This window comes from Anomaloglossus baeobatrachus, chromosome 12 (genome assembly GCF_048569485.1).
Source record: "Anomaloglossus baeobatrachus isolate aAnoBae1 chromosome 12, aAnoBae1.hap1, whole genome shotgun sequence".
NCBI classification, from domain to species: Eukaryota; Metazoa; Chordata; class Amphibia; order Anura; family Aromobatidae; genus Anomaloglossus; species Anomaloglossus baeobatrachus.
The window spans coordinates 3155540-3167994 of record NC_134364.1 but is presented as its reverse complement, the minus strand read 5'-3'; the positions used below and the strand labels follow the sequence as shown (position 1 = coordinate 3167994).

At 62.4% G+C, this 12455-nt stretch overlaps 1 protein-coding gene across 1 annotated transcript in view; it reads left to right on the top strand.

Moving 5' to 3' along the window:
- The window catches only part of VIPAS39 (VPS33B interacting protein, apical-basolateral polarity regulator, spe-39 homolog), a 51148-nt gene that overhangs the window by 20883 nt on the left and 17810 nt on the right, over positions 1–12455 (top strand). Inside the window, 8 exon segments of the mRNA XM_075330725.1 lie at positions 1956–1995; positions 1998–2018; positions 2021–2053; positions 2128–2283; positions 4893–4931; positions 4997–5061; positions 5172–5228; positions 9178–9270. Of these exon segments, the coding sequence (XP_075186840.1) occupies positions 1956–1995; positions 1998–2018; positions 2021–2053; positions 2128–2283; positions 4893–4931; positions 4997–5061; positions 5172–5228; positions 9178–9270 (504 nt within the window).

Here is a 12455-nt window from a genome sequence, read left to right as displayed (position 1 = left end):
CCCATCTCCTCCTCCTCCTCACACCGGTCAGCGCCCCCATCTCCTCCTCCTCCTCCTCACACCGGTCAGCGCCCCATCTCCTCCTCCTCCTCACACCGGTCAGCGCCCCCATCTCCTCCTCCTCCTCCTCCTCCTCCTCACACCGGTCAGTGCCCCATCTCCTCCTCCTCACACCGGTCAGCGGCCCATCTCCTCCTCCTCACACCGGTCAGCGCCCCATCTCCTCCTCACACCGGTCAGCGGCCCATCTCCTCCTCCTCCTCACACCGGTCAGCGCCCCCATCTCCTCCTCCTCCTCACACCGGTCAGCGCCCCCATCTCCTCCTCCTCCTCACACCGGTCAGCGCCCCCCATCTCCTCCCTCCTCCTCACACCGGTCAGCGCCCCCATCTCCTCCTCCTCCTCACACCGGTCAGCGCCCCCATCTCCTCCTCCTCCTCACACCGGTCAGCGCCCCCATCTCCTCCTCCTCCTCACACCGGTCAGCGCCCCATCTCCTCCTCCTCCTCACACCGGTCAGCGCCCCTTCTCCTCCTCCTCCTCCTCCTCACATCGGTCAGCGCCCCATCTCCTCCTCCTCCTCCTCACATCTGTCAGCGCCCCATCTCCTCCTCCTCCTCCTCACAACGGTCAGCGCCCCATCTCCTCCTCCTCCTCACACCGGTCAGCGCCCCATCTCCTCCTCCTCCTCCTCCTCACACGGTCAGCGCCCCCATCTCCTCCTCCATCTCCTCCTCCTCCTCCTCACACCGGTCAGCGGCCCCATCTCCTCCTCCTCCTCACATCGGTCAGCGCCCCATCTCCTCCTCCTCTCACACCGGTCAGCGCCCCCATCTCCTCCTCCTCCTCCTCACACTGGTCAGCGCCCCCATCTCCTCCTCCTCCTCACACCGGTCAGCGCCCCATCTCCTCCTCCTCCTCACACCGGTCAGCGCCCCATCTCCTCCTCCTCCTCACACTGGTCAGCGCCCCATCTCCTCCTCCTCCTCCTCACACCGGTGAGCGCCCCATCTCCTCCTCCTCCTCCTCCTCACACCGGTCAGCGCCCCCATCTCCTCCTCCTCCTCACACCGGTCAGCGCCCCATCTCCTCCTCCTCCTCCTCCTCACACCGGTCAGCGCCCCATCTCCTCCTCCTCCTCCTCCTCCTCACACCGGTCAGCGCCCCCATCTCCTCCCTCCTCCTCACACCGGTCAGCGCCCCATCTCCTCCTCCTCCTCACACCGGTCAGCGCCCCCATCTCCTCCTCCTCCTCACACCGGTCAGCGCCCCATCTCCTCTCCTCCTCACACCGGTCAGCGCCCCCATCTCCTCCTCCTCCTCACACCGGTCAGCGCCCCATCTCCTCCTCCTCCTCACACCGGTCCAGCGCCCGCATCTCCTCCTCCTCCTCCTCCTCACACCGGTCAGCGCCCCATCTCCTCCTCCTCCTCCTCCTCACACCGGTCAGCGCACCCATCTCCTCCTCCTCCTCCTCCTCACACCGGTCAGCGCCCCATCTCCTCCTCCTCCTCACACCGGTCAGCGCCCCCATCTCCATCTCCTCCTCCTCCTCACACCGGTCAGCGCCCCATCTCCTCCTCCTCCTCACACCGGTCAGCGCCCCATCTCCTCCTCCTCCTCACACCGGTCAGCGCCCCATCTCCTCCTCCTCCTCCTCACACCGGTCAGCGCCCCATCTCCTCCTCCTCCTCCTCACACCGGTCAGCGCCCATCTCCTCCTCCTCCTCCTCACACCGGTCAGCGCCCCATCTCCTCCTCCTCCTCCTCACACCGGTCAGCGCCCCATCTCCTCCTCCTCCTCCTCCTCCTCCTCACACCGGTCAGCGCCCCATCTCCTCCTCCTCCTCCTCACACCGGTCAGCGCCCCATCTCCTCCTCCTCCTCACACCGGTCAGCGCCCCATCTCCTCCTCCTCCTCACACCGGTCAGCGCCCGTCTATTCTCTTTTGCAGCTGAAGGAGTCTAAGCGTGCAGTGAACAGTATAAAGGTCTTCGTGATGAGGATGACGAGGAGTGGAGAAGTTCACGTGGAGTGGGGAGCCTGTGGGGAGTGAGTGTTGTCACCCGCCATTACTCTGCAGAGCGTTGTGGTCCTCCCGTCACCTCCTGCGTCTCTTCCCTCAGGTATCTCCTGGTCCATCCAGGAGTCGTCCAGCGCCCGCGGCTCCGAGCCCAGAAGTGTGACGTCAGATAAGCTGCGATCCGAAAGCTCCAGCTCCTCCTTCCCCCGACCCGGATCCTTCAGCAGCTTATCAAAGGTGGTCAGCAGCGACTCCGGCGGTCTCTGTATTGGGGGCGGTGGTGCTGGCGGTCTCTGTATTGGGGGCGGTGGTGCTGGCGGTCTCTGTATTGGGGGCGGTGGTGCTGGCGGTCTCTGTATTGGGGGCGGTGGTGCTGGCAGTCTCTGTATTGGGGGCGGTGGTGCTGGCAGTCTCTGTATTGGGGGCGGTGGTGCTGGCGGTCTCTGTATTGGGGGCGGTGGTGCTGGCGGTCTCTGTATTGGGGGCGGTGGTGCTGGCGGTCTCTGTATTGGGGGCGGTGGTGCTGGCGGTCTCTGTATTGGGGGCGGTGGTGCTGGCGGTCTCTGTATTGGGGGCGGTGGTGCTGGCGGTCTCTGTATTGGGGGCGGTGGTGCTGGCGGTCTCTGTATTGGGGGCGGTGGTGTTGGCAGTCTCTGTATTGGGGGCGGTGGTGTGGGCAGTCTCTGTATTGGGGGCGGTGGTGTGGGCAGGTCTCTGTATTGGGGGCGGTGGTGCTGGCGGTCTCTGTATTGGGGGCGGTAATGCTTGCAGTCTCTGTATTGGGGGCGGTGGTGCTGGCGGTCTCTGTATTGGGGGCGGTAATGCTTGCAGTCTCTGTATTGGGGCGGTGGTGTCGGCGGTCTCTGTATTGGGGGGCGGTGATACGGGCGGTCTCTGTATTGGGGCGGTGGTGCCGGCAGTCTCTGTATTGGGGGCGGCGGTGCTGCTGGTCTTTGTCGGGGGCGCGCGGTGCTGCTGGTCTTTGTCGGGGGGGGCGGCAGTGCTGCTGGTCTTTGTTGGGGGGGGCGGCGGTGCTGCTGGTCTTTGTCGGGGGGGGCGGCGGTGCTGCTGGTCTTTGTCGGGGGGGCGGCGGTGCTGCTGGTCTTTGTCGGGGGGGCGGTGGTGCTGCTGGTCTTTGTCGGGGGGGGCGGCGGTGCTGCTGGTCTTTGTCGGGGGGGGCGGCGGTGCTGCTGGTCTTTGTCGGGGGGGCGGCGGTGCTGCTGGTCTTTGTCGGGGGGGGCGGCGGTGCTGCTGGCCTTTGTCGGGGGGGCGGCGGTGCTGCTGGCCTTTGTCGGGGGGGGCGGCGGTGCTGCTGGCCTTTGTCGGGGGGGCGGCGGTGCTGCTGGCCTTTGTCGGGGGAGCGGCGGTGCTGCTGGCCTTTGTCGGGGGGGCGGCGGTGCTGCTGGCCTTTGTCGGGGGGGCGGCGGTGCTGCTGGCCTTTGTCGGGGGGGCGGCGGTGCTGCTGGCCTTTGTCGGGGGGGCGGCGGTGCTGCTGGCCTTTGTCGGGGGGGGCGGCGGTGCTGCTGGCCTTTGTCGGGGGGGGCGGCGGTGCTGCTGGCCTTTGTCGGGGGGGGCGGCGGTGCTGCTGGCCTTTGTCGGGGGGGCGGCGGTGCTGCTGGTCTTTGTCGGGGGGGCGGCGGTGCTGCTGGTCTTTGTCGGGGGGGCGGGCGGTGCTGCTGGTCTTTGTCGGGGGGGGCGGCGGTGCTGCTGGTCTTTGTCGGGGGGCGGCGGTGCTGCTGGTCTTTGTCGGGGGGCGGCGGTGCTGCTGGTCTTTGTTGGGGGGCGGCGGTGCTGCTGGTCTTTGTCGGGGGGGCGGCGGTGCTGCTGGTCTTTGTCCGGGGGGGGGCGGCGGTGCTGCTGGTCTTTGTCGGGGGAGCGGCGGTGCTGCTGGTCTTTGTCGGGGGGCGCGGTGCTGCTGGTCTTTGTCGGGGGGGCGGCGGTGCTGCTGGCCTTTGTCGGGGGGGCGGCGGTGCTGCTGGCCTTTGCCGGGGGGCGGCGGTGCTGCTGGCCTTTGTCGGGGGGCGGCGGTGCTGCTGGCCTTTGTCGGGGGGCGGCGGTGCTGCTGGCCTTTGTCGGGGGGCGGCGGTGCTGCTGGCCTTTGTCGGGGGGCGGCGGTGCTGCTGGCCTTTGTCGGGGGGCGGCGGTGCTGCTGGTCTTTGTCGGGGGCGGCGGTGCTGCTGGTCTTTGTCGGGGGGCGGCGGTGCTGCTGGCCTTTGTCGGGGGGCGGCGGTGCTGCTGGCCTTTGTCGGGGGGCGGCGGTGCTGCTGGCCTTTGTCGGGGGGCGGCGGTGCTGCTGGCCTTTGTCGGGGGCGGCGGTGCTGCTGGCCTTTGTCGGGGGCGGCGGTGCTGCTGGTCTTTGTCGGGGGGCGGCGGTGCTGCTGGTCTTTGTCGGGGGGCGGCGGTGCTGCTGGCCTTTGTCGGGGGGCGGCGGTGCTGCTGGTCTTTGTCGGGGGGGCGGCGGTGCTGCTGGTCTTTGTCGGGGGGCGGCGGTGCTGCTGGCCTTTGTCGGGGGGCGGCGGTGCTGCTGGCCTTTGTCGGGGGGCGGCGGTGCTGCTGGCCTTTGTCGGGGGCCGGCGGTGCTGCTGGTCTTTGTCGGGGGGCGGCGGTGCTGCTGGTCTTTGCCGGGGGGGCGGCGGTGCTGCTGGCCTTTGTCGGGGGGCGGCGGTGCTGCTGGCCTTTGTCGGGGGGCGGCGGTGCTGCTGGCCTTTGTCGGGGGGCGGCGGTGCTGCTGGTCTTTGTCGGGGGGCGGCGGTGCTGCTGGCCTTTGTCGGGGGGCGGCGGTGCTGCTGGTCTTTGTCGGGGGGCGGCGGTGCTGCTGGTCTTTGTCGGTGAGCCATGTGACCTGAGTCTGAGCTGTTCTCTCTGCAGGGAGGTCGAAGCCCGGCAGCTTGCAGTCCCTCTCGGACGGTACGTGCTTGTGACTGGGGGTCTCCTGGTGACGACTCTGGATCTCCTGATCTCTTGTGTTTCAGCTTTTCTAGATACAAATATTAAGTTTGTGGCTCCGGAGCTTCGCAAACCCAAGTCTGAGTACCAGGTACTGAATGGAGGAGATCTCATATCCCGCTGAGCCCCGCAGTCCTCTTCATGGCTGCAGATGGGTCCGACCACCGCACCGCGTCTTCTCATCTCTGTGCTTCATTACAGGATTACAGTGGAGACTGGAGTATTGAGGAGTCTGTGCGGAGGATGCAGCGCGGCAAGGTACGGCCATAGAGATCATGTACCACTGTACCCCTTTTCCCCCTGTATCCTTCCCCCCCCCCCTATATCCTTCCTCCCCCATGTATTCTTCCTCCCCCCCCCCCGTATCCTTCCTCCCCCCTGTATTCTTCCTCCCCCACCTGTATTCTTCCTCCCCCCCCCTGTATTCTTCCTCCCCCCCCCTGTATCCTTCCTCCCCCCCTGTATCCTTCCTCCCCCCCCTGTATCCTTCCTCCCCCCTGTATCCTTCCTCCCCCCCCCCTGTATCCTTCCTCCCCCCCCCTGTATCCTTCCTCCCCCCCCTGTATCCTTCCTCCCCCCCCCTGTATCCTTCCTCCCCCTCCCCCCTGTATCCTTCCTCCCCCCCCCTGTATCCTTCCCCCCCCCCTTTATCCTTACTCCCCCCCCCTGTATCCTTCCTCCCCCCCCCTGTATCCTTCCTCCCTCGCCCCTCTCCCCTTCCTCCCCTCGCCCCTCTCCCCTTCCTCCCTCCGCCCCTCTCCCCTTCCTCCCTCCGCCCCTCTCCCCTTCCTCCCTCCGCCCCTCTCCCCTTCCTCCCTCCGCCCCTCTCCCTTCCTCCCTCCGCCCCTCTCCCCTTCCTCCCTCCGCCCCTCTCCCCTTCCTCCCTCCGCCCCTCTCCCCTTCCTCCCTCCGCCCCTCTCCCCTTCCTCCCCCCTGTATTCTTCCTCCCCCCCCGTATCCTTCCTCCCCCCTGTATTCTTCCTCACCCCCCCTGTATCCTTCCTCCCCCCCCCTGTATCCTTCCTCCCCCCCCTGTATCCTTCCTCCCCCTCCCCCCTGTATCCTTCCTCCCCCCCCTGTATCCTTCCCCCCCCCCTTTATCCTTACTCCCCCCCCTGTATCCTTCCTCCCCCCCCTGTATCCTTCCTCCCCCTCCGCCCCTCTCCCCTTCCTCCCCTCGCCCCTCTCCCCTTCCTCCCTCCGCCCCTCTCCCCTTCCTCCCTCCGCCCCTCTCCCTCTCCCTCCCCCTCTCCCCTTCCTCCCTCCGCCCCTCTCCCCTTCCTCCCTCCGCCCCTCTCCCCTTCCTCCCTCCGCCCCTCTCCCCTTCCTCCTCCGCCCCTCTCCCCTTCCTCCCTCCGCCCCTCTCCCCTACCTCCCTCCGCCCCTCTCCCCTTCTTCCCTCCGCCCCTCTCCCCTACCTCCCCCTCCTCCCCTCTCCCCTTCCTCCCTCCTCCTCCCCTCTCCCCCTTCCTCCCTCCTCCTCCCTCACCCCTTCCACCCACCTCCACCCCACTCCCCCTCCACCCTCCCCCTCCACCCTCCTCCCCCCCACCCCCACCTCCCACCTCCCCTCACCCCCACCACCCTCACCTCCCCACACCCCCACCTCCACCTCCCACCCTCCCACCCCCTCCACCCACCTCCACCCCTCTCCCCCCCCCTCCACCCCCTCTCCCCCCTCCTCCACCCCTCACCCCCCACCACCACCCCTCTCCCCCCACCTCCACCCCTCACCCCCTCCTCCTCCCCTCACCCCCCTCCTCCTCCCCTCACCCCACCTCCCACCACCACCCCACCTCCACCACCTCCACCCTCCCTCTCCCCCTCCTCCCTCCTCCTCCCCTCTCCCCTCCTCCCACCACCTCCCCACTCCACCACCACCCCTCTCCCCCACCTCCCCCTCCTCCCCTCCCACCTCCACCCACACCTCCCCCCTCTCCTCCCCTCCTCCTCCCTCCTTCTCCTCCTCCCTCCTTCTCCTCCCCACTCCTCCACTCTCCACCTCAACCCTCTCCTCCACCCCTCTCCTCCTCCCCTCTCCTCCTCCCCTCTCCTCCTCCCCTCTCCTCCTCCCCTCACCTCCTCCCCTCTCCTCCTCCTCCTCCACCTCCCCTCTCCTCCTCCTCCTCCACCACCACTCCTCCACCTCCCCTCCTCCACCTCTCCTCCTCCTCCTCTCCTCCTCCTCCCCTCCTCCTCCCTCCTTCTTCCTCCTCCCCTCCTTCTCCTCCCCTCATCCTCCTCTCTCCTCCTCCTTCCCTCTCCTCCTCCCCTCTCCTCCTCCCCTCTCCTCCTCCCCTCTCCTCCTCCCCTCTCCTCCTCCCTCTCCTCCACCCCTCTCCTCCTCCTCCTCCTCCTCTCACCTCCTCCTCCCCTCCTCCTCCTCTCCTCCTCTCCTCTCCTCCTCCTCCCCTCCTCCTCCTCTCCTCCACCTCCTCTCCTCCTCCTCCTCCTCACCTCCTCCACCTCATCCACCTCCTCCTCCTCATCCTCCTCCTCCTCCTCATCCTCCTCATCCACCTCCTCCTCCACCTCCTCTCCTCCTCCTCCTCACCTCCTCCTCCTCATCATCCTCCTCCTCCTCCTCCTCACATCATCATCATCACATCATCATCATCCTCCTCCTCCTCCTCCTCCTCCACCTCCACCTCCACCTCTCCTCCTCCTTTCTCCTCCTCCCCTCTCACCCTCATCCTCCTCCTCCTCCTCCTCCTCCCTTTTCTCCTCCTCCTCCTCTCCTCCTCCTCCTCTCCTCCTCCTCCTCCTCCTCCTCCTCCTCCTCCTCCTCTCCTCCTCCTCCTCCTCCTCCTCCTCTCCTCCTCTCCTCCTCCTCCTCTCCTCCTCCTTTTCTCCTCCTCCCCTCTCACCCTCATCCTCCTCCTCCTCCTCCTCCTCCCTTTTCTCCTCCACCTCCTCTCCCCCCTCCTCCTCCCCTCTCCCCTCCTCCCTCCTCCTCCCCTCTCCCCCTCCTCCCTCCTCCTCCCCTCTCCCCCTCCTCCCTCCTCCTCCCCTCTCCCCCTCCTCCCTCCTCCTCCCCTCTCCCCTCCTCCACCTCCTCCTCCCCTCTCCCCCTCCTCCCTCCTCCTCCCCTCTCCTCCTCCTCCCCTCTCCCCTCCTCCCTCCTCCTCCCTCCCTCCTCCTCCTCCCTCCTCCTCCCCTCTCCTCCTCCCCTCTCCTCCCCTCTCCTCCCTCCTCCTCCCTCCTTCTCCTCCTCCCTCCTTCTCCTCCCCTCTCCTCCTCTCTCCTCCTCCTTCCCTCTCCTCCTCCCCTCTCCTCCTCCCCTCTCCTCCTCCCCTCTCCTCCTCCCCTCTCCTCCTCCCCTCTCCTCCTCCCCTCTCCTCCTCCCCTCTCCTCCTCCTCCTCCTCCTCCTCCTCCTCTCCTCCTCCTCCCCTCCTCCTCCTCTCCTCCTCCTCCTCTCCTCCTCCTCCCCTCCTCCTCCTCTCCTCCTCCTCCCCTCCTCCTCCTCTCCTCCTCCTCCTCTCCTCCTCCTCCTCTCCTCCTCCTCCTCATCCTCCTCCTCCTCCTCACCTCCTCCTCCTCATCCTCCTCATCCTCCTCCTCCTCCTCTCCTCCTCCTCCTCTCCTCCTCCTCCTCCTCCTCCTCCTCATCATCCTCCTCCTCCTCCTCATCATCATCATCATCATCATCATCATCCTCCTCCTCCTCCCTCCTCCTCCTCCTCCTCCTCCTCCTCCTCCTCTCCTCCTCCTTTTCTCCTCCTCCCCTCTCACCCTCATCCTCCTCCTCCTCCTCCTCCTCCCTTTTCTCCTCCTCCTCCTCTCCTCCTCCTCCTCCTCCTCCTCCTCCTCCTCCTCCTCCTCCTCCTCCTCCTCCTCCTCCTCCTCCTCCTCCTCCTCTCCTCCTCCTCCTCTCCTCCTCCTCCTCTCCTCCTCCTCCTCTCCTCCTCCTTTTCTCCTCCTCCCCTCTCACCCTCATCCTCCTCCTCCTCCCTTTTCTCCTCCTCCTCCTCTCCTCCTCCTCCTCCTCCTCCTCCTCCTCCTTTTCTCCTCCTCCCCTCTCCCCCCTCCTCCCCTCTCCCTCCTCCTCCCCCTCTCCCTCCTCCTCCCCTCTCCTCCTCCCTCCTCTCCTCCCCTCTCCTCCTCCCTCCTCCCCTCTCCGCCTTGTTCCTCCGTCCCTCTCTCCCTTTCTCCCCTGTACCCCTCCTCCAGCAGCGCTTAATAACCCCGATGTTGCGTGTCCCCCAGATGTGCTCCATGGAGAGGTTTCGCTCACTGAGAGATAAACTGCACCTATTGGATGAGGCCGTGCGACTCCACGATGGCAACGTGATCACAGCGGTAAGCCCGTGTCCACCATGCCGCCGGAGGGTATATAATACACATATACATATATTATACTGTCTCCTCACTATTGATGTAACCATATCAAGAAGACGAGAATGATGGGGGTCACCGGACACAGACGTCAGTGATTTGTACAGGATTGAGACATGGAAAGAAAATGATCACGGCCTCTGGATGTCTCCAGTCTGATAATACAGGAAGGGCTATCCTGTGCCCTAATGACCGTGGCTAGTAGGGCTATCCTGTGCCCTAATGACCGTGGCTAGTAGATGTCCCACTGCCTCTATATAGAAACTTCTATTTGAGGAGGAACGTCTATTAGACGCCGCTGACTGGAGATTTTCCCGCGGTGCCGCCTGCGCCCTTTCCAATAGTTTTGTGTTTTCCGCTATCGGATTCCGTATCACCACGGCTTCTGCATCGGACGGTTCCTGGGTTAAATATTGGCTGTAGCGTCTATTTTGGGTCTTATGGGAACATATCTCCCTGATATATAGGCCCCGTACAACGGCCTTCATAGAGCCCCATACTGTGTGTGACGGTTAAGAGCCCTCGGTCAGGGTGAAGAATCCTAGGAGGGTTGTACGCGGAGATCCCCCTATGAATCCAGACGGGATCAAGTCTCCAGACAGGTCTGATCGCAGTAAGAGGGTCTCCCATGAGATTTTACCATGGAGCGGTGAGTGATCGGATACACGTCTGGGCATGTACGTAACATCTGTGTGTATGGGGTCAGAAGTGAGTTACCTACAGCCAGGTCCATGCGTGACTGCGCGGTGCGATCTAGAGGAACAGGAGACGCGCCTGGTCATTGGGTTCTTGATGCACCAAAGATCTACCATGTCTGTTTCCTCCAATGTCCCAGCAAAGGAAGCTGGGGCCGCGTCTTCCCGAATATTACCCGAGGGGAGCAGATAGGTGTAGATGTCAGAAGGGCTGGTGCAACGGGGAGGGGTCAAGATCCGCCGGTATCTTCTATTATTGGCTCCGCCGAGTGTGGAGTGCGATATACACCATGTTCCAAATTTTTACGCAAATGATATTTTTCTCTGATTTTCCTGAATGCTCGGTGCAGATGGCGTCCGTCTAATAAACGTCATCCCCCGTTAGAGGATACATGGAATGTTACTGAAGAAACCTCCCGATGATACCAGTAGAATCCTCCTGCTCCACATTATTAGGCACAGGAGAGTTTCTAAACATTTTATATGTTGTAAAGACCTGAAAATGCTGATTTGTGGAATTTGCAGCATTCGGAGGTCACATTCCACTGAAATAAAAAGCTATGTAAATCCCAAACCTCCTAACAGGCCACGTTACATGTGACACAGGAGCCCTTCTGTGCTGTCACCTTCACAATTCTTACATCCATTGAATGTTTGAGTATTTGGGGAGTTTCTGCCTGAATTTCTTTGCGTGATGTCAGAATCGCCTCCAGAGCTGGTGTTTTGTTGTGAACTGCCTCCCACCCTCATAGATCGTTTGCTTGATAATACTCCAATGGTTCTCTATAGGGTTGAGATCAGGGGAAAATGGTGGCCACACCATGAGTTTATCTCCTCTTATGTCCATAGCAGCCAATGGCACAGAGGTATTCTTTGCAGCATGAGATGGGGCATTGTCATGCATGAAGATGACTTTGCTCCTGAAGGCACGTTTCTACTTTTTGCACCATGGAAGAAAGTTGTCAGTCAGAAACGCTATATACTTTGCAGAGGTCATTTTTGCACCTTCAGGAACCCTAACTGGGCGTACCAGAAGTCTCCCCATGATTCCGGCCCAAAACATGACTCCTCCACCTCCTTGCTGACGTCGCAGCCTTGTTGGGACACGGTTGCCATCCACCAACCATCCACTACTCCATCCATCTGGACCATCCAGGGTTGCTCCACACTCATCAGTAAAGAAGACTGTTTGATAATTAGTCTTAATGTACAGCACAGACCAAAAGTATGGACACACCTCATTCAAAGAGTTTTCTTTATTTTCATAACTCTGAAAATTGTAGATTCACATTGAAGGCATCAAAACTATGAATTAAAGCGGGCTTTACACGCTATGAGATTGCTACAGCAATCTCGTTGGGGTCACGGATTTTGTGACGCACATCCGGCCTCGTTAGCGATCTCGTGTGTGACTCCTAGGAGTGATTTTGGATCGTTGCAAAAACGTCCAAAATCGCTCCTCGTTGACATGGGGGTCTGCTCCCAATTATCGCTTCTGTCGCTTGGGCGAAGTTGTTCCTCGTCCCTGCGGCAGCACACATCGCTGCATGTGACGCCGCAGGAACGAGGAACCTCGCCTTACCTGCCACACGCCAGCAATAAGGAAGGAAGTAGGTGGGCGGGATGTTCGTCCCGCTCATCTCCGCCCCTCCGCTTTGATTGGCCGGCCGCTTAGTGACGTCGCTGTGATGCCGAACGTCCCTCCCCCTTGAAGGAGGGCTTGTTCGGCGGTCACAGCGACGACGACGACCAGGTAAGTGCGTGTGACGCTGCCGTAGCGATAATGTTCGCTGCGGCAGCGATCACCAAATATAGGCATAACGATAGGGGCGGGTGCTATCAAGCTCAACATCACTAGCATCGGCTAGCGATGTCGCAGCGTGTAAAGCGGGCTTAACACATGTGGAATGAAATACTTAACAAAAAAGTGTGACACAACTGAAAATCTGTCTTATATTCTAGGTTCTTCACAGTCGCCGCCTTTTGCTTTGATTACTGCTTTGCACACTCTTGGCATTCTCTTGATGAGCTTCAAGAGGTGGTCACCGGAAATGGTCTTCAATTCACAGGTGCGCCCTGTCAGGGTTAATAAGTGGGATTTCTTGCCTTATAAATGGGGATGGTACCATCAGTTTGTGCAGAAGTCTGGTGGATACACAGCTGATAGTCCTACTGAATAGACTGTTAGAATTTGTATTATGGCAAGAAAAAAGCAGCTAAGTAATGAAAAACGAGTGGCCATCATTACTTTAAGAAATGAGGGTCAGTCAGTCTGAAAAATTGGGAAAACTTTGAAAGTGTCCCCAAGTGCAGAGGCAAAAACCATCAAATGCTACAAAGAAACTGGCTCACATAAGGACCGCCCCAGGAAAGAAAGACCCAAGAGTCACCTCTGCTGCGGAGGATAAGTTTATCTGAGTCACCAGCCTCAGAAATCGCAGGTTAACAGCAGCT